Raw genomic sequence first — 23,172 nt, 5'->3', positions numbered from 1 at the left:
TTCATAGACCCGACGAAACCTCCCTTCTCAACCTAAACATCCCAGTGCCCATCGTCCCTGGCAGCCACTGACTGGGTCTGGACTCGGAAGGGCCGGTGTGGCCAGAGTCCTTCCAGCCCCCTCGGGGGCTGCTGCAGTCCGCGGCCTCATGTGCGAGGCCCCAGGAGGGTCTTTGTCTGCGCCTTGTGTCTCCGCTGATCCACCGCCCCCACCCCGCCCCCCCGGCCCCATTATGAGAGGAAAAAGCATTTCCAAAAAGTTGAACCCGTCACGGTGATGGATAACCTAAATGGACTCTCCCCCCTCGCGAACAGATGTCGATGCTGAACTCTGTCAGAAATAATTAAACACCTTTCACACGGAAAAGCAGCAGGCAGGGGCACGGCGGCCGCTCCTTGGGCGGGGTCAACGCGGCAGAGCAGGCTGGCTCTCTGCACCAACCCGGCCAGCCCACGAGGGGGCCAGCCCTGCCAACTGGGCTGCCGGGACCCTCCCCTCCTGGGCACTACAGGGGGCACTCACCAGGGTCGTGAGCCCAAGGGGGACCAAGAAAAGCAGAAGAAACGTCTGTCAGCGCGATTCCTTGTCCGGCCTCGCAGTGTCCCCGCAGAGACAGGGCTTCCTGGTTCCAGGGCTTCCTTCTGGCCTGTGTGACCAGCAGTTGCCACAGGACAGCCAGTGCCCAGGGGGAGGTCAGCCGACAGCTGGCAGGTGGCCTCTCTCCCAGGACATTTATACTGTGCCACCAGCAGCTAAGAGGCCTAGCCCAGATGCTGAACCTCTCTGGGCCTCAGTCTCCTCATCTGAAAGTGAGGGGTAGCTTTAGTTCTTGAGGGTCTCTTCCAACTTAAGATTCCATGAGTTCACTGGTCAAGGAGCCATGTGGGAGGGGCACAGGGGCTCTTGGAGGTGGCAGACCCCAAGCCCAGAGTGAACTGTCAGGGGAAACAGCTCAGACCTTCTCTCAGGTTCCCGTTTTGGGGACGGGACGTGAACTCCCTCCCTGCGTGGAGGGACCGCTGGACATGGGGCCGGCACCCTCTCTGCCCTGCGGCGTGGGGACTCGCTCACAGCCTCCATACGGTGCGCTGGGGTCTGCAGGGCACGGCATGGTGGTCAGCGGGGTGGGAAGAGGGAAGCAGCATGGCATGTACGTGTTTGTGTGACTCCAGGGCCAGCCAGACCTGGGTCACATGGCAACCCTGCCACTCGCTACCTGTCAGGTGGCTTTACCTGTCCAAGACCCTGCTTCCTCTTCCGTGAAACAGGCTAGCGATGCCCCCTGGCAGGGCTGCTGGGAGGATTCGATGAGAACGCAGGTATGCAACATTATCAGAGCACCTGACCCTCATTAAACCACCAATAAATGGCAGTTGCCATGAGGATGATCCTGGTGATCATTCATTCATTCACTCAGTCATTCATTCCTTCACAAATCTTATCGTTGAGCACCTCTAAGACAGGCCTTGTTCTTGGCACTGATGATATGCTGCTGTGGGGCTGCTGGCAACTGGCAACGAGCGAGGTGGACAGAAGGACGGGTGGACAGGTAACTGTACAGGTGGATGACTAGACGGGGATGTTTGGAGAAGCTCCACCCCCTGGGGTCCAGTTCTCACAGCCTGAAATGGTGGAGAGACACCAACCTAAGTTTGGGGGTGGGGATGAGCCCCATGACAATAACCTATCAACATAATCCCAGCCCAGGCTGGCTCCCCCTGTTCACGTGCCTTTTGCAGAAACCTCAGTGTTCCTGGACGGGGCAGTCCTCCCGTCTGGCCCAGGACAGCCTCCTCTGGGCCTGTGCGGAGGCAGGACTATTAACAGCGCCGCCTTCTGCTCTCAAAAGTGACCCGGTCTGAACCACACATTCTATGGTCGCCTAATATTAAGCTGAGAAAAATGGACGGTTTATCCTTCTTTACAAAAAGACGGCCAGTGATAACGGCCCGAATACAAAGGGGCAGGCGCTCCAAATATTTGTGGTGGCACCGACACCAATGGGAAAGATTGGATGCCGCAGCTCAAGTGATGGCTTAAGTACATGTTGGATATATTGTTCAGATATTATAATGATAACATATGATATTATGAGCTATTATACAGCCACTGAAAATAATGACTTTAGTCTGTACTTATTGACACTTTAATCATATTTTCCCACTTTGATAATGATCTCCCCATATATTATTGGGGGAAAGACCTGTGCTGTGTGACCCCATGTGGACGGAGGCACCCATACATCGCTACAGGTGTCTGTTTCGAGGACAGACGTCCTGAAGGAAGATCCCCAGGCGGCAGCTGCGGTGAAGTCTGGGGTGGGGTTGAGGCTGAATTTTATTCTTTCTGATGTTCTTTTCTGCATTGTTTGAATTTTTACTGTGAGTACATGTAACTTTTACAAAACCAGTCAAAAAAATATTTTTAAAGGATGAGGACTCTACACTCTTCCCCGGGGACAGATCACAGTGCTCAAGCCCCCTTTCAGCCCAGCTCCTCCCGCTGGCTCACGAAACACTCCCGGCTGTTGGCCAAGCCTGGTTTCTCATATTCTGTTCCCATCAGGCGTGAAGGTCAGAGGCCAGCGCTCTACCCCACAGCAAAGGCTGAGCCCAGATCTGTAGGGCCAAGTCCATGTTATATCTGGAGATCCAAAATCCATTTCAGAAAGGGAGTTTGCCCAAGCATCTGGGTATCTCCACTTCAACCCAAACATCCCGCCTGCCCCCCACAGCCCTTGTCTTTCCTCTACAGCACCAAAACCCACTGACATTACATAGTCGTTCAGTCACTAAAGTATGAACAAATTGACTCTATTTTCACTCGGCTTTTGGGTTCAGCCCCACTGCTTTAGAATAATGGCCCCCGCTATTAAGCTAACAGTTTGATTTACAAGCTCTTGTGCTCTGAATGCTGAGATCAGACTCCTCTCTTTGTGGAAGACTAACCCTGCCTTTGGTCTCTTGGGCCCCTGTCTCCCTAATAGTACAGGAGACGGCGGGAAAAAATCAGCAGTCAGCCAAGCAGTGACACCCAGAGATGCTGCTGATTAGTGAAAGCTGCTGAATCTAAGAAAAGGATTTTCTTTCCTACCTTTAAGCTCTCTTACAAATCATAGCTGGCTGGAGACCTAACTCTCCATTAAACCCTCAGAGTGGCCTCTGAGCCTGTCCACCCCGACCCCGCCACCTCTCCAAAGGGCCCGCACGGTGCAAATCAAGATGAACTCTTCACCGCCCAGGTGCATCCAGTCACTGCTTCCAGACCCAGGAGGGGAAATTTCAGACCTACTGCCCCTCCCCAAGGTCCCTGCAGCCCCGATGTATTTTAAGAATCCTGTCGCTCTTTTGCATCAGAACAAGAATCATCCTGTGTTGCTGTGTAGGGCGCCGAGCGCGGGGATGGAAGGTGTCACACGCAGAAACGGGGCAATAGGAAGAATGACTCAGAGGTCCTGATGCACTTGTCATTTCTTCCCTAAATACAGATAGCCCCCATTATAAATCAGATCAGTATGCAGAAGAGCTGACTCGCTGAAGGGATAAAAGCAGGGGCTTAACTGGTTTTACATAATCCAGCACCTTGGAGGCACAGAATTTTTAGGCACCTGCTCACAAGGTGACATTGCTGCTCAAATACTGGCAAGTTGCAAATAGCCAGAGCTGGAGCTCTGGGGACGAGGATGAGAGGGAAGGGGACCGGTGAGGGGGAGAGGAGATAGCGGCAAAGTTCCTGGAGCAGGTTGAGAAATCTCAGGAAGTCTGGGGGAAACCTGGGTCATGGAGGGAGATGTCAGGCATCTATGTCGGGGCCCAGAGAGGCCAGTGTGGTGGGGGATGAGGGAGCGGGCACTTCTAACGGGACCAGCCCCGCATCCTGGGGGCCCTCAGCCTGGCTGTCCCCTTAATCCTTCCTGCACCTGGAAAATTTCATTTTAATCCAGAAAGCTCTTCTCCCCCACTGGGTACAAAAATATTTCAAATTTTGTGTAGAAAATCAACCAGAAAATAGACTAAGACAGCTTGTTTTGACATAAGGTATATATTTCTAATCTCCAGAGATAGCTAGAATCTCAAGTTGAATTTTGGGAGTTGATGGGACTTTGGGGGGTCCCCAATTTCTTCTTCCAGCTCATCTCCAAGAGAATAAATTCTCAATGATCTTAAGAGAACGTCCCAGGCTTGAGAAGGCGTTCAGGCTAACATCTGCCACCTCTGGAATGACTTCCTCGATGTCTCCCACGAATCCCTCGTTTCCACGTGTCCCCGCTTGTCAGCCTCTCTGTCACCAGGCACCCACACCCCTGCTGTGACAGGATCCTGAGCATGTGGCCAGCAGCAGGTTCTAGCAGAAAAACAGCATTAGATGATTTGCCCGGACAAACTCAGGGTTCATTCAAACCAAGGTTTGTCAAAAGTGCAGGTAAGATGAATCAAGAGGCTGGTATCCTTATATCCAAAAGCCACAAACAACAAACACAGCCTTCCTGGTTTCCCTCAGAGATGCGACGTCCTCTGGCATCAGAGAACCCACATGAGGAGGAAAGCAAGATGATGGGGATGTTCGTTTGCCTCTTTTCCTCCTCTGCTCAAAGAGGTCCTGAGAAATGACCTCTTAGAGCGGTGTAAAAAAAATGTGGGTGGTTTGACCAAAGTCCACTGGCCAGAAGTGCAGATGGAAGGGCATCCAAGAGTTACTCTGCAGACGGTGGGCGTTCCCAGACGGCAGCAACGATGACACCATGGATGGCTCACACAGCCGAAGCACCTCTGTGGTGCATGTCAATATTCTCAATGACCCTAGTGGTAGTGAAAAGTCATGCTGTCTCAGAGATGAGGAAACTAAAGCTTGGAGGCTTCAAGTCACGTGCCCCAGGGTCACAGTTAATAAGTGGTGGAGTGGGGGCTCGGACTCTCTGGCCAGCTGTCTCCAGGCCTCAGGCCCTGGAGAGCCGATAAATGCTAAGGACCTGCAACTGAGGTCAGGGGCCAGTGGGGGCTAAATGCAGGACCTGGGGAAGGAAAGAGAAGGGCAGTCAGGAACTCAGGTTTTTATAGGTGTCCAGAGGGTCGTGGCCAGCCCTGCTCTGGCTGATTTAAGCCTTTGCAATAAACAAAACTTCCCACTGCCCTGAAAGCCTTTAGACCTTGATAAAACCCCTGAGCATCTTTTAAATTGCAGTTTGGCCCCAAGGCTAAAGAGGAAAGCGGCCATCGATTGGGGTTCAGGCTTGCTCTATCAAAAAGCATGAGGCAGAGACGGAGCACCACGGACGGCTGAGCCTGTGGGCTCGGAAGCCACACAGACACTCCAGGTCCCAGCCCGCCTCCCGCCGGCCTCTGTGTCTGCATCTGCAAAGTGGGGAGAGTAACAGGGGGATCAAGTGCAGTCGTGCATGTAAAGCACTTGGCATGGGCCTGGATGGGGAAAGGTCATGGAGCAACAGAATCTCTGGGTTGGGCGGGGCCTTGGCACCTGCTCCTGTAGATGATGGTTCTCAAACTTGGCTGTGCCTGGGGTCCTCTGAGGAGAGGTTTAAAATGCAGATTCCAGGGCCCCACCCAGGACCTTGATCCTGTGGGATGAAGTGGCCACCAAACCTTCTTTTTCAGCAAGCAGCTCCCCAGCTCCCTGGGTCACTGTCAACTCCTCTTACACAGTTACATTTCAAGTGCACGTTTACTATGACAGGGGGTGCACTCTCACGTGTTTGACATGAAGCACGTTGGGACCTTCAAAAGGAAACATGCCTGTTGAGGGCACACCGCCATCTGTTAAACAGCCCTAAGGATTATGAACTTCCATCTTAATCTGCTCAGACTGCTGTAACAAAATACCACAGACCAGGTGCCTTAAACAACAGACAGTTATTTCTCTCACTTCCAGAGGCTGGAAGTTCGACATCAAGGTGCCAGCATGGTTAGGTTCTGGTGAGGCTCTCTTCCTGGCTGGCAAATGGCCACCTACTTGTTGTGTCCTCAGGGGGCAGAGAGAGAAAACAAGCTCTCTGGTATCTCTTCCTATAAGGGCAGTAATCCCATCATAGGGGCCCCACCCTCATGACATCATCTAAATGTAATTACTTCCAAAGGCCCCCCTCCAAATACCATCACCCCGGGGGATAGGGCTTCATGTATGAATTTTAAAGGGACACAGTGCAGTCCATAGCACATTCTTTCTCAAGTTCAGCCAGAATCTGCCTCCTCCTACCTTCCACCACCTGGTTTTTTCTCCCTCTGGAGCCCCATGGAGCCACCTGCTCCCCTTCTAAGTGACAAATACCCGAAGTCAGACACCGTCTCTTCATCAACGCTCAGGTTCTTGGTTGTTCCTTGGGGCAGAGAGTTCTTGTTAGCAGGTGGGACCCTGCGTAGCAGTGACGGTGGACACCCAGACACTGTAACCTCTGCCACTCAGTGTTGCATTCTCTACCTTCGTTCACAGTCATAGAAGATTTGTCAACTTGAATGGCCTTTCTACATAATTTTGAATGAAATTGTGGTTGAAGATGTCCATCAGTGTCACTTGAATCATTTAATATAAGAATCTATGTGAATATTCCCTGCTTGGGGGCAGTTTCAGGAAAACATTGCAGTCAGACATGAGTATTACTAATAACAGTCCTAACGGTAGCAGCCGCCATGTCTCCAATGCTTACTCTCTGTGCCAGGGGCTTGGCAATGACCCCATGGGATGGGTAGTATGACTACATTTTCTTCAGGAAGTCTCTGCTTTATGAAACTCTTGAGTTATCTTATTTCATATCATGTGCAATTCATTAGACCCCTTTGAATCACTTGGAAGGAGACAGGGTACAAATATTGAAGAAAATAAAACACCTCTTCTACTTAGAGGTTTAGCTGAGCAAAGCAGATGTGGAGGATCTATAGGATGCTTGAATCACAGATGCATTTCTAAGGGCTCTGTTGCCTTATCCCAGGCTCCTAACCCATCCGTCTAACTGTCCATATCCACCATCCCTCTGTCCATCCATCCATCCATCCAACCTTCTATTCATCCATCCATCCATCCATCTATTCGTCTATCCAGCCATCCAGCCAAGATTTGTTGACTGTCTATGAGGTGCCCCCAAGAGTTGAGTTACCCCAAGAACTTTGAAGGTTTCCTGTCTGTTGACATTTCCCCAGAACAATGTCCAGAATAAGGCATCAACATCCTTGCTGTCTGGCTGAGGACACTTTAATATTCCTATTTGTGACTGGACAGGGTCAGCCTCATCAACCACAGAAAGGTTCTGTTCCTTCTTAAAAGATACCAGAAAAAATTCTTCCTGCTCATTATTCCCATAAGACAAAAGGAGAAAGAGAACACCAGACCTCACTGTGTGTGCTCCACCTAGATGGGCCATGGACACCGAACATCTGAGTGTGTCCTCGCCTCCCAGGCAGTAACACAGGAATTGTTCCACAGCCTATACGAATAAGCAATGAGGCACTGATGGGCACTGCACGGAATGCTCAGCAAAGGACTTAATTTGCAACCAAGCACAAAATCAAAGACTCTGTCAACTGAGGAACTGTGTGCCCGGATAACCACCTTGCGCTACCTGAGAAAGCACTGCCAGGTAAATTTCCAGAGAAAGTAATTAAGGAATCCCCATTGTCTCAATTCAGCAGCAAAATTTGGAGCTCTGGAATTTGATGCTTACCAGGGATCTGGTGTCTCCACCCAGCCTGATCCTTCATCAAAATGAACAGTGGAGGTTTGTGAAGGGATCAGCTGGTGTGTCTCCCCCTCACTCTCCCAAAGAATTCCCCCCAGCACTGTGTGCTCCTGCATGTGTTGTCTTGTCAAAGAAGAAGTAGGCAGCAAATGAGATCGCCGCTTGTGGGATGGGGGGTGGGGGAAATTCGTACACAAATATATAGACCTCTCTGAGATCTGGCAAACACCAATTAATATTTATCAAGTACCCACGGCATTCATGATACCGAGCATCAACATGCAAAGCATACAGTCCCCGTATCAGAGAGTCTACACTCTGATTCAAAAGCTATACACAGATAGATTCTCCGTGTGCTTGGAGGCCCCCGCCCTGGTGGGAGAACCCATCAGGAGTTTACGTTAATGTTTATAGCAAGGGGCCTCTTCTTATAGACATGATGTAGAATTCTCAACCAGTGTCATCAGCACCACGGCCTCCATTGAGGGAGCATGGCTGAGACACTAGCCCAAGTCTCTGGGGGGCTGTCCCATTCACAAAGACTCCCGGAAGGGTCTCATCAACACATCTCCTTCACCAACTCCCATCTTAGCTCTTACTTGGGCTTAAAAGAAAAGGAAAAGTCCCCCTCTCCGTTGAAGATTAGAGTCCACCATGACCATCCATATCCTGATATTTCTAAGGGATGTTGGCAAGATAAGCACTCTGCTAGAATATCCCACTGCCCATTTGCAGCCGGACGGCTCACAGCCACCTCCCAGAAGAATAGCACCAAGCAGACTCCCATCGTCTGGGCTCTGAAAAGAAAAGGGGGGACCCCCCTTCCTGGCAGCTCGCTTGTCACAGCATTTGTTGACAACCCCATTGAAAACAGCCCTCACTGCCGCTGTGAAGTCTTGTTCTGTCTCCCATTCACTCCTTTCTCAGACAGTTTTTGAAAGGCGAAAAGTCTGGAAAACACACACACATGCCCCCCGCCCCCGCCCCCGTCACCGAGGGAGAGAGGCGGCAGCTCGGGTGAGCCGGGCTGACGAGCCTCCTCACCTGGCCCCACAGTGCACCGCCTCCAATTAAATCAAAATGGTTTGTTTTTAATGGTCTTTTACACTGACAAGTGGGCGATCATTTTGGGCCCACTAGCTGTCAGGGAACTGAGGCAAATCCTCCGTTGATAATGCCCAATGCTTCCAATTAGGAGCCGAGGCCGCTCCTGGCGCGCTAACGATTCCCCAGCCACCCCCTAGGCCCCTTTGGCGCTGGCTGTTTCTTCTTGCCTCCTCCGCCGCAAATTACTGACACAAAACGGAAGGCCCCGTCTCCTCCGCCACGCCAGGCCCGGGCCCTGTTGGGCTTAATGAGCCGATGGAAGTTTCGTGGCTCCGGCGCTAAATTCTTTTCTTGTTTGACAGCTGCTCGGCTAAGGCGAGTGTTGACCTTATAAAAGATTTAGTGTTTCTCATTATTTTCTGTCAAGCTTCACAAGTGATGGGTCTGCAGTTATCATTTGCATCCTGGGGTGTGTGTGTGGTGGAGGGGGGCTTCGAAGGGAGATGGGGAAATGGGAAGGGGTCTTTCTCTCCTCGCATTGCATTTGGCTCCTGCACAACAGCTTCCAGTGAGACATTCTTGGGCTGAGATGTTTCAAAGAGAAGCCAAGAGGCAAAGCAGAGATGATGGATGGTTTGATGGCTTCCAGGCCTCCTGGATGGAGCTTTGGTGCAGGCACAGCAGAAAACCCAGGGCACCCCGAGGCTGGTCCAGTCCCAGAGCCTGCCGGACAATAGCCTGGATGTGCTGGGCAAAGAGATGATCTGAGCCAGACTCGATGCTGAGGACAGTTTTAGGGCCACACTCAAGACTTCATCAGGAGGAACTCACTCTTCTCTTTCTGGCCCCATTTAAAGCCATTGCCGGCAAGATTCCTCCCTGTTTTCCATCCTATATAAGGCTTTAATGGTTTTTAAAAGTAGGACCATTTTTTTTTTTTTAAGATTTTATTTATTTATTTATTTTCCCCCCAAAGCCCCAGTAGATAGTTGTGTGTCATAGCTGCACATCCTTCTAGTTGCTGTATGTGGGACACGGCCTCAGCATGGCCGGACAAGCCGCGCGTCAGTGCGCGCCCGGGATCCGAACCCGGGCCGCCAGCAGCGGAGCGCGCGCACTTAGCCGCTAAGCCACGGGGCCGGCCCAGGACCATTTTTTTTAAATGACACATTAGTCTCCACTGAGATGACTATGGGAGCATTTGTTAGTTTTTATTTTGTTCCTGCACCCATGCCAAATTGCCGCTGCTCCATATTAACAAGACTCCAGCGAGTCCATGCTGGCTCCTTTGCCAGCCCTCTGCTGGCCTCTCCATCTCATCTCTTTCAATCTCTGTGTTCTCCCCCTTGCTCTCACCTACCCACTGGCCATCCCAGGTGAGAGTGACCCAGGGTTGCCTGAAGAGGGAGAGAGAGTTAAGTGTAGATGAACAGATGGATGTCTTCTCCCAGGGGTTCTGAGTCTTCATTCATCCTTGTCACCATGGGAGACTCTATTTCAATCTCTTAGAGCAAAAGCAAGGTACTCTCTCCCTGCCGTGTCCACAGCAGAACTTGCTAATCGATCATTGCACACTTTTTGCATGAGTCTAGATTCAGCCTGAGAATATTTTATATCAGAACACAGGCATCAGCCACCCCATCAGTCTATTAGAGCTGATATATGAAATGAAACCACTTACCATCCCCACCTTAGAGGGTCCATTTAAATCAACTGCTAAGTATCCTAAAATTCCTTGTCTTTTTATGCTACATTAAGATGATATTTACATAAAGGAAATAAAATATAGCCCACTAATGGAAAATAGACAAATTGGACTTCATCAAAATTAAAAACTTTGGTGCTTCAAATGATACTATCAAGAAAGTGAAAAGACAAACCACAGAATAGGAGAAAATATTTGCAAATCATATATCTGATAAGGGACTTGTATCTATGAATATAAATATTACCCTTACAACTCAGTAATGAAAAGATAAATAACCCAATTTTAAAATGGGCAAAGGATATGAATAGACATTTCTCCATAGAAGATATACAAATCGCCAATAAGCACATGAAAGTTGCTCAACATCATTAGCCATTAGGGGAATGCAAATCAAAACCACAATGAGATACCACTTCACACCCACTAACTAGGACGTCTATAATTAAAAAATACAATAACAAGTGTTGGCAAGGTTTCGGAGAAATTGGAACCCTCATACATTGCCGGTGAGAAAAAAAATGGTGCAGCCACTTTGGACAACACTGTAGCAGTTGCCCAAAATGTTAAGCATAGAGTTCCCATCTGACCCAGCAGTTCCCCTCTTTGGTATCTACCCAAGAAATATGAAAACGTACATCCACACAAAAACTTGTATGTGAGTGTTCACAGGAGCATTACTCATAACAGCCAAAAAGTGGAAACAACCCAAATGTCCTCAACAGATGAATGGGTAAACAAAATGTAGTAGATCGTATGAAAGAATATCATTCAGCAATGAAAAGGAATTAAGTACTGATACAGTGTGGATGAACCTTGAAAACATTACGCCAAGTGAAAGAAGCCAATCACAAAAGACCACGCTTTGTGTGATTCCGCTTATATGAAATGTCCAGAATAGGCAAATCCATAGAGACAGAAAGTAGGTAGTGGTTGCCAGGGCCAAGGGAGAGAAATGAGGAGTGGCTACAAATGGGTACGAGGCTTCTTTTTGGGGTGATGAAAATGTTCTAAACTTGGATTATGATGGTGGTTGCATAACCCTATGAATATACTAAAAATCATTGATTTATACACTTTAAATGGGTGAGTTTTATGATATGTGAATTACATCTTAATAAAGCTGTTCAAAAAAAAAAGGTCAGGCCACTTGAAAAAGAAAAAATAGCCCACTTGAGTCAAATGAGGGTTCATCACCCAGATTCTGTCTTTGGAGCCTGGAACAGGGTGATAATCGGCCCCTGTGAAATGTTCTCAGGTGGTGAGGGAGGGTCTGGTGTGTCCTCAGCTCCCCCGACTGTCCATTATGACTCTCACTTACCTGAAGCCTATTAATCGTAGAAGTGAGGAAGCAGAGGTGGGCACTGAGCTGGAGGTTTTGGGGAAGTTCAGACAAACACCCCACCTTGATGTTACCCCATTATTCATCTACCAGCATCCAGCAAACAGATTCTTTGTTCACTTCTGATCTCAACAGTGGCTGACCAGCCTTGGCTAATCCTTGGGAATGATCTAGAGATACTGGTATGGCTTCTGGAAATAGCAACTCAATCCTCATTTTCAAAGGCATGCATGACTGCCTCTTCTTCTGCCCTAGTAAGTCTCAAGAGCCCTGCAGTCAGTGGAGCACAGAACTGGACCCCAGCTCTTGCTTTGGCTTTGAGCTGGGTCTCCTTAAGCCAGTGTCTTAACCACCCTGAGCTGCAGCCTCCTCTCTTGTCAGGTGAAGGTGGCCCCCCCACCCTTGCCCTCAGAGGGCCGTGGCTCCCCCTTCCTCATCTGACACAGTTCCCTGTGGTCCCACGTTAGACCCTGTGGGGAGGCAGGAAGTTTGTTTTCTAAGCCTGAATTTGGATGTTCTTTGAAAACGCAGCGTGTGTCAGCAGGGAGGGTCAGGCCCTGTGTCCTTGCTTCATCTATTTCTGGACCACAGAGAAATTAGAGCCAGTGGCAGAATAACAATTTAGGGGACCAGATGTCTCGGGAGAGATTGTCACTCTCACTAATTACTTAAACTACAAACCCGCTCCATCAGGGCTTAGGACCCAGGCTGTTCTCCAATGACGTCTTGCGTGGATTTGTGTTCTTCCAGGGCCTCTGACCTCCAGCTGCCCCGAACTTGACAGAAATTACTGACCTGGGACTGATCCATAATTCTCAAGTACCTCTCATTAGAGGAGACAGCCCCTCAATCTTTTAAAACAAAATCTTTCTCCCAGTCACCTAAGCAGTTGTCACTTAAAAAAAAAAAAAAAAAAAAAAAACTAAAGTAAAATCTCTATAGCTGTCATTTTTTTTTTAGCTCTTTGGCAGATTTTTTTTTAATCTGGCTATTTTTTCTCAAGTCCTACCTTTTGCCTTCTCGGCCCCCAGACTTGGCACTGGAAGGGTTGGTGCCCAGTTGTGGGACCATCGTGTGGCCAATGAGAGGGGACGGGAGAGTCAGCTGGCCCAGCTGCCCCTTTTAATAGGATGTATCAGGGCCCTGGACTCCACAGGCAAATGGGAAAGCCGCTGAGCCTGTGAGCTTGTACAGCAGGGGCTGGTTCTTCCTGGCAGGTGTGTACACATACACACACCCCTCCACTGCGTGCGTGTCTGGGTATGGTTTTACAAACAGCAGCAGGCCTGACACTGGGGAGAAGGCACAAAGGAAAACCCATTGCCCTCCTGCTGTCAAGAGCCCCATGCTGTGGCTGCCTCAACGTGCCACCCGTGGCAGAGGCCTCACGCTGAATGGAGAAGACAGCAAGGAGAGAGGAAAGAGAAGGCTTTTTAGCGTGTGGACCAAAGCTGTTCCACCCAGCCGAAGGCCAGCGCCACCGGGCAAAAGAAAACAACCAGGGTCTCTCCTCCTTGGGTCTTGGATGCTTTCTTAGGCATTGAGAAGGATGTAAGCCCCGTGAAGCTGGATGAGCCTCCCAGGAGGAGCCCTGGGGAAGGCCAGGGCAAGCCAGTCACAAACCATTGCACGTAAAACTGCAATTGGCAGCACCCCTCTTGATTCAAATGGAACCATACACAAATCTCCAACAAACACATCTTGTAAAACAGAGTGACCTTTTGTAAATTGTTTCTGCGGAGGGAGAAGCCCCTGCACAGCCCCATCCCTGGCCCCTGAGTCACCTCTCCCAAATGCACTTTGAAAATCCTCCCTTGTGTTTTCATCTAAAAAGAGGGAAAGGCGATAATCCCTTATAGATAAAACTATTCTCCCTATTCTCAATCTCTTCCCTCCCAGAGGCAATGACTTCTGGAACGTTCTTTCCTTCCAGGTCTTTCTACTCAACCAGATTCAGACACATGCTTGAACACAGGGAATCTTTTTGTTTATGTTTTAAATTTTTAATATAAATGGCATCATACTTACGTTCCATTCTGTAAATTAAACTTTTTTTCATGCAACATTGTTTCCGAGACTTATACATGTTGATTCAGCCAGGCCTAGAGCAGCGCTGTCCAGTAGAACTTTCTGTGATGGGGGAAATGTGCTACGTCCGCTCTGTCCAACATAGCCACTGGCCACATGGCATTACTGAGCACTTGAAAAGTGGTTAGTGTGACGGAGGGACCGAATTTTTAATTTTAGTTACTTTTAGTTACTTGATATTTACATAGCCACGTGTGGCTAGTGGCTACGATGTCAGACAGTGCCTCTCTGGAGTGTTCATTTTAACTGATGCAGAGTATTCCACGGTATGAAGTTACCACCTTTGGTTTATCCAGTCCCCACTGATGGACAGGCAGTTGTTTCCAGGACATATTATCGTGGCACAAGGAGGATTCTCGCACATGTCTCTTAGTGGACATTTTGAAAGTTTCTCCAGGGTGTATATCTAAGCATGGACTCGCTGGTTCGAAGGGTGTGCACATGTCTAGCCTTTCTAGCTGATGCCAAATCAAAGTGGTTGTACCCATTGACTCCCTACTAGTAGTGTATGAAAGTTCCCATTTCTGATGTCAGATTTATTACTATCAATCTGACGGGTGTGAAACAGTACTTTCTTCCTTTCTTCTCTGGTTACATACATTAGGTTGAGCATCTTTCCCTGTTTGTTGGCCTTCAGATTTCCTCTCCATGAACTGCCCGTTCGCTTCTTCTGCCACTTTCTCTCTTGCCATGGGACCCCAACCCCACTTTCACCTCCCCGTCTCTGCCTTATTCTTTGAGTCTCTGCTTGTATGTTATTTCCTCAGGGAGCCTTATCTGGCCCCAAAGTATGAGTCTGATTCCTGTATTATAAGCTCATAGAGAATCTGGTACTTCTTTTAACACTTGGCACAACTATAATTGAATACTTAGCTGTGTAATTATATTTTTATGACGAACGTCCTGGCTCCATGAAACCAGAGGCTTTCTGAATTCTCCCTGTATCCCGGTGCCTGGCACGGAGTCTGGCACGCAGTGGATACTCAGTAAGTAATCATCCAGTGAGGCAATGAAGACATAAGTGAAAGGACACAACCACACCGTATCCCCTAACCCAGACCACATGGGCACCTTCTCTATAATGGCACCAGTTCATTCCACATCTGCTGAAAGCAGATCAGACTTTTCAAGCAAGCATAAAAAGCAAACCTCAACAAATATCAAAGGATCCGATTCATGCAGATTACTGTGGCACCAAACAAATTAAATTAGAAATCATCCACAAATGTAACTAATAAAATGGCCTGGAAATTTAAAAGCATGTTTATAAATAACTTGAGGACCAAAAAAGAAATTGAAGCGGAAATTCAATAGAAATTAGAGGAAAAGAGAACCAAAGAAAAATATATACTTAAAACTTGTGAGATGAGATAAAAGAAAATTTAGAGGGAAACATAGTTGCTGATGCCGTGTTATATAAATGTTACTATTAGAAAAAGAAAGATTAAAAAGTAATTAGCAGGGCCGGCCCTGTGGCTTGGTGGTTAAGTGCGCGCTCTGCGATGCTGGTGGCCCGGGTTCGGATCCCGGGTGCGCATCGAGGCACCACTTCTCCGTTCATCCTGAGGCCGAGTCCCGCATACAGCAACTAGAAGGATGTGCAGCTACAACATACAACTATCCACTGGGGCTTTGGGGGGAAAAATAAAATAAATAAAATCTTTAAAAAAAAAAAAAAAAAAAAAAAAGTAATTAGCCAAGCACACAACTCTAGATACTAGAGAAAGAACCACAGAGTAACCTCAAAGAAGGAAATCAGGTCAAGAGCAAAATTAATGAAATGTCAAAGGTACAATTAAAGGTATCAATCAGACGAAAGTTTGGTTCATTCCAAGTGGGTCAGAAAAGCGCAGATGCTTTCACATGAATTGGGAAGAGGAATCCAGGAGTCTAGACCCCATGGGGCGAAGTGGGGCCACAAGTGGACAGGGAGTGGACCTCAGGAAAAGGCCTCAGCTCTGTCCAGGACTCACGGAGGCTGTGGGAGAATGGCCTCCCACCTTGGGCCACGGATTTTCCATCTGTAGTATGGGAGAGTCGGACTCATTGATCTCTTGGGTCTCTTCCAACCCGAGATTTCTGAGAATCTTTTATTCCAATCCAGTTGCAGAGGGGCAGAGGATATTATCCAGAGAGGGGATTATGATTGCTCAGAGCAGCATTGACTCCAAGTTTCTTTTAAGATCTGCCCGCTGCTCACCTCCCCTGCCTCACCTCATTGTCCCCTGGCCACACTGATTTGCTTTCATTTTCTTTAATTTGCCCAAATTCTTCCCACTTCAGGGCTTTGGCTGGTCCCTACCATCTAGATCATTTTTGCCTTCCTTTCCCCTGGCTAGCTCCCTCATCCTCTCTAGAAAGACCTTCCTGCCCCCCAGACGGAGTTAGAATTCCCCAGTCCACAGCCTTATTAAATTGCCATTAAACGATTACACATAGAGTGTGTTCAGCGGCCATCCCCCATGCCATTGTGCAGGGTCCCTGTGGGCAAGTGTCCAGCCTGTCTTACCCGTGTACCCCCAGGATGTACTGTGCAGTGGAGGCACCTGGTCCTTATTTGGGCAATGCTGTTTAGATGCTCCCCCCTCAAACAGGACCAGCACCTTTGCCAACCCCTGCCCACCCTGCTCCCAGGGCTGCTGGCAGGCCAGGACGCTCGCCTCTTATTTACCTGCATTGACCTTAGAGCGACTCAGCTCCATTCAGCAAGGCTGTCTCCTGCCAGAGCCGTTACAATTTCTTAGCTCCAGGCAGAGACAGGCCGCAGATGGCTTAATTTAGAAGCATCTCAGAAGGAATTCCTTGCTCCATAGCTCTTCATCCTTTGACTCCGGGGGTCCGTAGGGTCGTGACCACACACAGCTTGAGGCCTGAGTTGTAATTAGGATCCTCTTCTCTGGCTGAGCTTGCTATTTTAGGAGGACAGGGCGTGTGTGTGGGATAGGAGCCACGATGTTCCCAGCAGTGACTCTCGCTTGACTCGTTTCATGAGCATTTATTAAGAGAGAGTGGAGTTTATCGATGAAGATCTGGGCCTAGAGGCCCACAGTGCTGGGGTCAGTCTGTGCGACCTGGGGCAGGTGACTGGACCTTTTTGGGCCTCTGTCTCCCCATCTGTAAGATGGAGACAACATCCGGATGTTCTGAGGCTTGTGTGAAATAAGTGCCCTGAGCCGGGCACACAGCGAGTCTGTTATTATAACATTGCTGAAGATGCCAGCCGTGGGCAGGACAAGCTCTGCAGAGGACACCCTGCTTCTCGGCATTCTGAGAGCCGGAACTCCCCTCCCCATCGACTCCCGTGTCCTTCTTGGGGATTTTGTGGGTACAGAATAAGTCCAATTCCCTTCTCTTTCTAAAGACCCATTCCGCGTGGGCGGTAAGCGTTTGCTTGAGTTGGCTTTTAGGAGAGTCCATCGGACCCAGCCACTAAGCATCTCCTTTGGTTTTCACCTCCACACTCAGGCGGCGCCAAGCCCAGGAGGCAAAACCTCCTCCACCTCTGCTGACACCATTTTCCCTCCTGCCACTCCCTTCCGTCCCCCCACATCTCGATCCTTCCAGGCCACATTCAAGACTTACCTGGCCTGAGAAGCCTTCCTTGACCACGTGAGGCCAGGTGAACTCTGCCCACTTCCCTCTTTCACTCATTCATTCATTCACTCATTTGTTCACCCTTCCAACTTTATTTAAACACTTGCCGAACACCAGGCCCCATGTGAGGCACGGGGGTCCTCAGGGAACAGGACAGGTACAGACTCCGCCTTGCAGGGCTCCAGGCTGGGCACTCGCTTGAGCTCCCTGTCTTGGGTGACTTAACTCCACGAGATTCCAGCTGGAATGTGAATTCATCAACATCAGAGACCACAGGCAACACACCTTCTGCCTTCCCCAGCACCAGCCCAGTGCTGCTGAGAACATAGTGGGTGCCAGAATGTGTGTGGTCAGTCACTGGGGTGAGCCTCTTGCACCCAAAACACCCCCTCAGAAACCCCAGGGAGAAATGGAACTGGGAAAGCTGAAGCACAAAGGGAATGTGTCCTGGCACATAGTAGGTGCTTAATACATATTTTTTAGATGGATGGATGGATGAATGAATATTTCCTCCTTGCTGAAGTTTCTAAGTAAAAGGAGATTGCAAAAAAGGAAATTCCTACTCGAGTTCTCTTTTATGCTGGTTTTACCCTGATCACCTCTAAGCTGAGCAGCTCCTTAGGGCCTGGATCTTCCTGCCACTTCCTCAGGAGACGCGAGTGACTTCTGAGCCTCCCGCCACCAGCACCCACCAAATCAACACCACCCACTACCCGCCATCAGCACCACCCACCATTCCTGCATGCTGAACTGCCCAGGGAATGGCTTGAGGGATGTATTAGTTTCCTGAAGCTGCCATAACAAATTACCACAAACTTGGTGGTTTAAACAATAGAAATTTATTCTCCAACAGTTTTGGAGGCCAGAAATCCAAAATCAAGGTTTCAGCAGGGCTGTACTCCCACTCTCCCTCTCTAAGGGAGAATGCTTCTCTCGCCTCTTCCAGCTCCTGGTGGCTCCTGGTGGCTCCTGGCCCTCCTGAGCTGTGGCCAGATCACTCCGGTGTGTGGCTCCGTCTTCTTGTGGCTTCTCTGTGTCTGTGCCTTCTCTCTTTTACAAAGATGCTTCTCATTGGATTTAGAGCCCACCTGAATAATTCAGCATGTTCTCATCTTGAGATCCTTAACTTAATCACATCTGCAAAGACCCTTTTTACAAATAAGGTCACATTCACAGGTTCTGGGGTTTAGGATGTGGACATACCTTTGGGGGGCAGAAAGGGATGCGTGGAGAAGGCAGAGATGTGCTCTGCAGAGCTAAGCTTCTCTGTTAAGCACCATTGGTGACTGGCCCCCAGGGACAGAACTATTGCCACTCTGACTGCTGCAGAGGACCATGGAGACCTGACTCCCAGCCGTCTGGGCGTCTGAATCAGTCAGAGCGCTGGCGCGGCCTCCACAGACCCAAGGTACCACCTCACTGAGCTTCTCTAGCTGCCTTCTGGGTGTCAGGAGAATCATATCACCACGTAAAAGTCAGGCCATCCCTTGCCAGAGGGGACACAAAGGTGTCCTTGGAAGCTTCTTGTTTACTGGCTGTCTTCTTCCTGCACAATGTATAGGGTCTTCTCCCTTCTCAATAACTTTTGTGAGGCCCCTTGGGAATTTTTCTGAAGGTGGAGATTGAGCTGAGAACAAGATCATGGTTTGAGTGATCAAGGTGAGTTGAGCACCAGGCGTTGACCTGGGTCCTGGTGGGCATTAGGTGACTGTGGTAAGGGCCCTGCCCTGGTGGACTCGGCAGCTTTGGGATTGGGCTCAGGCTCTGCCTGGGTTACAAGAGCCCCAGACGATCCTGATGCACATCCAAGAAATCTGAAACCTGACGCCGGGGCTGGGATGGCTCCAGGAAACGCTGCCACGGAGGATCCGTGGAAGACTTGCAAAGGTCCACGCATCTTGAAATGGCCTGCACTGTTCTGTACGTTAGGACTTGCGGGTATTTTTTTCATCCAGAGGAGAGAGTCCACAGCTTTCTGCAGAGTCTCCAAAGGGTCTACATCCCCCAGACAGTGAAGAACATGGTCTTATGTCCTGGAATAACTAACTAAATCTACTCATCACCATTTGATTTTTATGGATTTCTAACAAGCTTCTGTAGCCCTGGCCCCTTCTCACCTCATGAGTGAGGTGCAGGGAGTACCCTGGACACAGTTTGAGCCCCAGCTGTGGCAGAATGTTCTAGAAAGAAGCCGGAACTTAGTGCCCAGGAACTGGGGCGGGGTGGAGGGTGGGGCGGTGGTGCTAAAACAGAATTTCTCTGCCATCGATTCCCTGTGGGGCCAGCCATGGGCCGAACTCTGCTCTGGGCCTCAGTCTCCTCATCCGTGATGTGATGAACACAGTCGAGTCGGATTCCACTGGGCCCTCATGCACACTGACGTGCCTGCTGCTGGTGAGTACGGCTCCCTGGACTTGCGGTCAAACAACTCAAGCTATGGGTCTTGCTGACCCTAAGCGGTGGCCCAGACCTTCGACTGGGGGGCCTGACAGTGTCCTGGATCAAGGCCGCAGATGCAGGACTCAAGGAACCAGGAGGTCGCACCGGCTCTGCGCCTGGCCTCATAGAGACATCACCTAGTTCTCTGCTCTCAGGAAACCACAGTTGGTCCACGGGCTCTGGTTAAGGGTCATGACTTTCTCCGAGGGGGGTGGGGGACCCCAGGCCTCGGTGCTCCCTGCTGGGCACCGAGCACAGAGACTTTCCCAACATGTTCCTGCTTGTCTTCCCTCTACTTCCTTTTAATATCTTATCTTCCTTCCCACCCCCCACCCCCCACCCCGTTTTTCTTTTCTCTCACATTTGGTCACCGGAAGGCTGCCTGCAGCACTGTGGATTTAGCTAACCCCCCGGGGGGCCGACCCTGGCCTGGGCTCTGGACAACAGCCTGTGGCCATCCTTGGGCATGGGTCCTGCTTTATCCTGAAAACTCGGCAGAGCCTTCAGCTGCTCCTGCAAACCCAGAGGGAAGCTGCCCCTCCACCTCGGCCACCTTGTGAACTTGAACTCTGAGGGGCCCCAGGGATGCCACGCATGCTGGCCCCTGAGCTGGGAAACCCCTGCTCATCCTCAAGCCTCCCCTGAAGTGTCTCTTCCCCAGGGGACCCCCCTGCCCCCGGGGAGGGCTGAGCTCATGCTATTGGTGCTCATTGCACGTGTGTGCGCATGCGCACACCCACGCGCCACTCTGTCAATTGTAATGAAATAGCTGTGTAATTATCGGTCTTAGGTTATCCTAAAGTAGAAATGCCATTTTAGGGGGATTTTCTCGCACTTGGGGGTAATGTAACAGACCCAGGAGAGGCTTTTCATCCACCACCGTTTCTGGAGAAGGAGGGCAGGCTGAAACACTGACTGCACACAATCTAAACTGAAGAGGCTCCCACGCCTTGGACCTGTGTCTCCCAGGTTTCCTCCAGAAGGGCGAGGTGACACATACTTAAGCTCTGGTTCCCGTACTATTGAGTGTCTGCCCTTGACACCCCAGGCGGCTGCCACCCGGCGGGAGGGGTTAGATCATCCTCCCGTGAAGGAGCGTGGACAGCGCCAGGAGCGCCCCCTTGAAGAGGGCAGCTTGTTGGGGGCAGCTAATGGTGGAAAATCGGCATGTGAAGGATAATGCTGGCTATGAGGTCCCACTGCAGGTGACTCTGGTCACCGTCAGGTGGTATTTATCACGCACACATCGTCCCCAGCAATGAGCTGGACAGAAGGGGAAACGCTGGTTCCCGGGCAGCCCCGCCCTCACTGCATCACATTGCATAGCCCGTCAGCCCTCGGTGCCAGGAAGCTGCCAGCACTTACTCCTCACTCCCTTCCCTCCCACAGCTAGTTTTATTACTACACTAAGATGGAAGGAGGGGGCGGCAAGGGAGCAAAGGGGAGCACCCAGACAGGCCCCCCAGAGCAGTTGTGCCCACTGACCTGCTCTTCCCTTCTGTCCACAGGTGGGCCCCCATCTCGATACTTTCCCTACTGAGGATGATCGCCAGAGAGCGTTCAAAGCCCACCGGGAAGAGTATGCCGTGCGCCAGGGGACCCTGAGGATGGGCAACTACACCCACCCCTAGAGCCTTCTGGACACAGTAGAACATTCCCTGAAGGATGCATCTTTCTTGCCCCAACTCATACAAAATGCTCCCCCATTTTTATAGGGGTTCTGTTTCAGCAAGGACCTCAGATTCAGATCTTAGGTTAATTATTTTTGGTAAGACTGCCCCCTTTTTAGCTAGCCAACACTAGCTTACCTTAGCCCCAGCGACCCTCGACCTAGGGACTCCCTCTCTTCTGGCAGCCACCTGCCTCTCTTCTCAAGCCCTCAGCTGATGAGATAAACCCGAATTACAAGGCAGATTTTAGACTCCAGGCTAAGGGTCGATTCCGAGGCTCTGCCCATTAAGAGTTAAGAACAACCTGCATATTTCCTGCAGAAAGCCTGACAGTAACATGCTTTGAAAGCCTCATCTTATATTCCAAACATGAGTTTTAATTGCTCTTTTTGGGAGGCCTGATGTCTCACCAGGGCAGTTTTATCTCTCCGGGACCCCTGACGGCAGGAAGAGCCAACGCTCATTACTTGGGGTCTGCCCCCTCCTCTTCCGTGCTGGGCCCTGTCAATCAGGCAGGCCAAGATGGACCTCTCCACCAAGAATGACCTTGGAAGGTCACCCCCTAGGAAAGAGAGAGCCTTCTGGATGAGTGGGAGGGCTGAAAGTACTCAGGCTGAGGAACTTCTCAGCCAAACTCCCAGGCACTTCTTACCTCCATCTTTCTGTATATTCTCTGGCTTCTCCCCACAAATTATATACTGATCTATTTTAAATTAAAAATGCTATTTGTCATCCTCCTCTTGTATCTTTATTTGAAAACCAGTAAACCTACTACTGGTGTGAGAACCAAGCTCAAACTCTTCAGATGTTGTTACCACATGGAAACTCTTCAAGGTAGACTGCCTTCTCCAAGACATCTCAACAGTGCCTGTATGGAGTCAGGCAAATGCTCAAGTTTTTAAGTCCCATTTCTAGTCTGAGGATTCCCAATTGTTGATCTTTAACCCGGAGCTCCCCTGGGAATTCCAGATTCATTTATCCAACTGCCCACTTGACATCTCCACTCAAGCCTCTGGTATTCATCTCAAACCAACACAGTCAAGAGAGAACACTTGATTTTTTCCACCAAACTTGCTTCTCCCTCCATTTTTCGCATCTATAATTGAGGCCACCATCGACCCAGCTGCTGAAGCCAAAAACCTTCATCACTCTGTTTCCATCACCTCTCACATCGAATCCATCAACAAGCTTGTCAACACTACTTCCAAAAACATCCTGATTCTTCCACTGCCCTCTGAGCCCCCATCACCTCCCTGGAGAATTGCAGTAGGTTCCTTAACGACCTCCTTGCTGCACCCTCACTGTCCATTCTCCATGCAGCAGCCCCTTGACACTCCAGTGGCTTCCGCTGCTGTTGAAGCAGAATCTACACTCCTCACAGAGGCACCCCAGGTGAGGAAGCCAAGGGCCGGCCCTCTGACGCCTCTCCTCACTGCCCACAGGCCACAGCCCTCACTCCTGCCTGAGGCTTTGTGCTTGCTTTTCCCTCTGCCTGGAACACCTGGGCCCCAGATTGTCACCCGCCTCCCCCTTCTTCTCATTCAGATCTCAGCTCAAAAGTCAAGTCCCCTGCTCAAAAGTTCTTCCTTGAAACAGCCAGCAG

At 50.0% G+C, this 23,172-nt stretch overlaps 1 protein-coding gene across 2 annotated transcripts in view; it reads left to right on the top strand.

Annotated features, from left to right (window-relative positions):
* Positions 1 to 21,530, top strand: part of CFAP77 (cilia and flagella associated protein 77) — a 127,509-nt gene extending 105,979 nt beyond the window's left edge. For both annotated transcript variants that reach the window (XM_014782277.2, XM_087419567.1), the window contains one exon: positions 21,408 to 21,530. In XM_014782277.2, coding sequence (XP_014637763.1) covers positions 21,408 to 21,530 — 123 coding nt within the window. The remainder of the gene's footprint in view (positions 1 to 21,407) is intronic.
* The last annotated feature ends 1,642 nt before the right edge of the window (positions 21,531 to 23,172 follow it).

The sequence above is a fragment of the Ceratotherium simum genome, chromosome 29, assembly GCF_057802395.1.
Source record: "Ceratotherium simum simum isolate JZ-2026a chromosome 29, ASM5780239v1, whole genome shotgun sequence".
NCBI lineage: Eukaryota > Metazoa > Chordata > Mammalia > Perissodactyla > Rhinocerotidae > Ceratotherium > Ceratotherium simum.
This window is presented reverse-complemented; position numbering and strand designations above follow the sequence as displayed.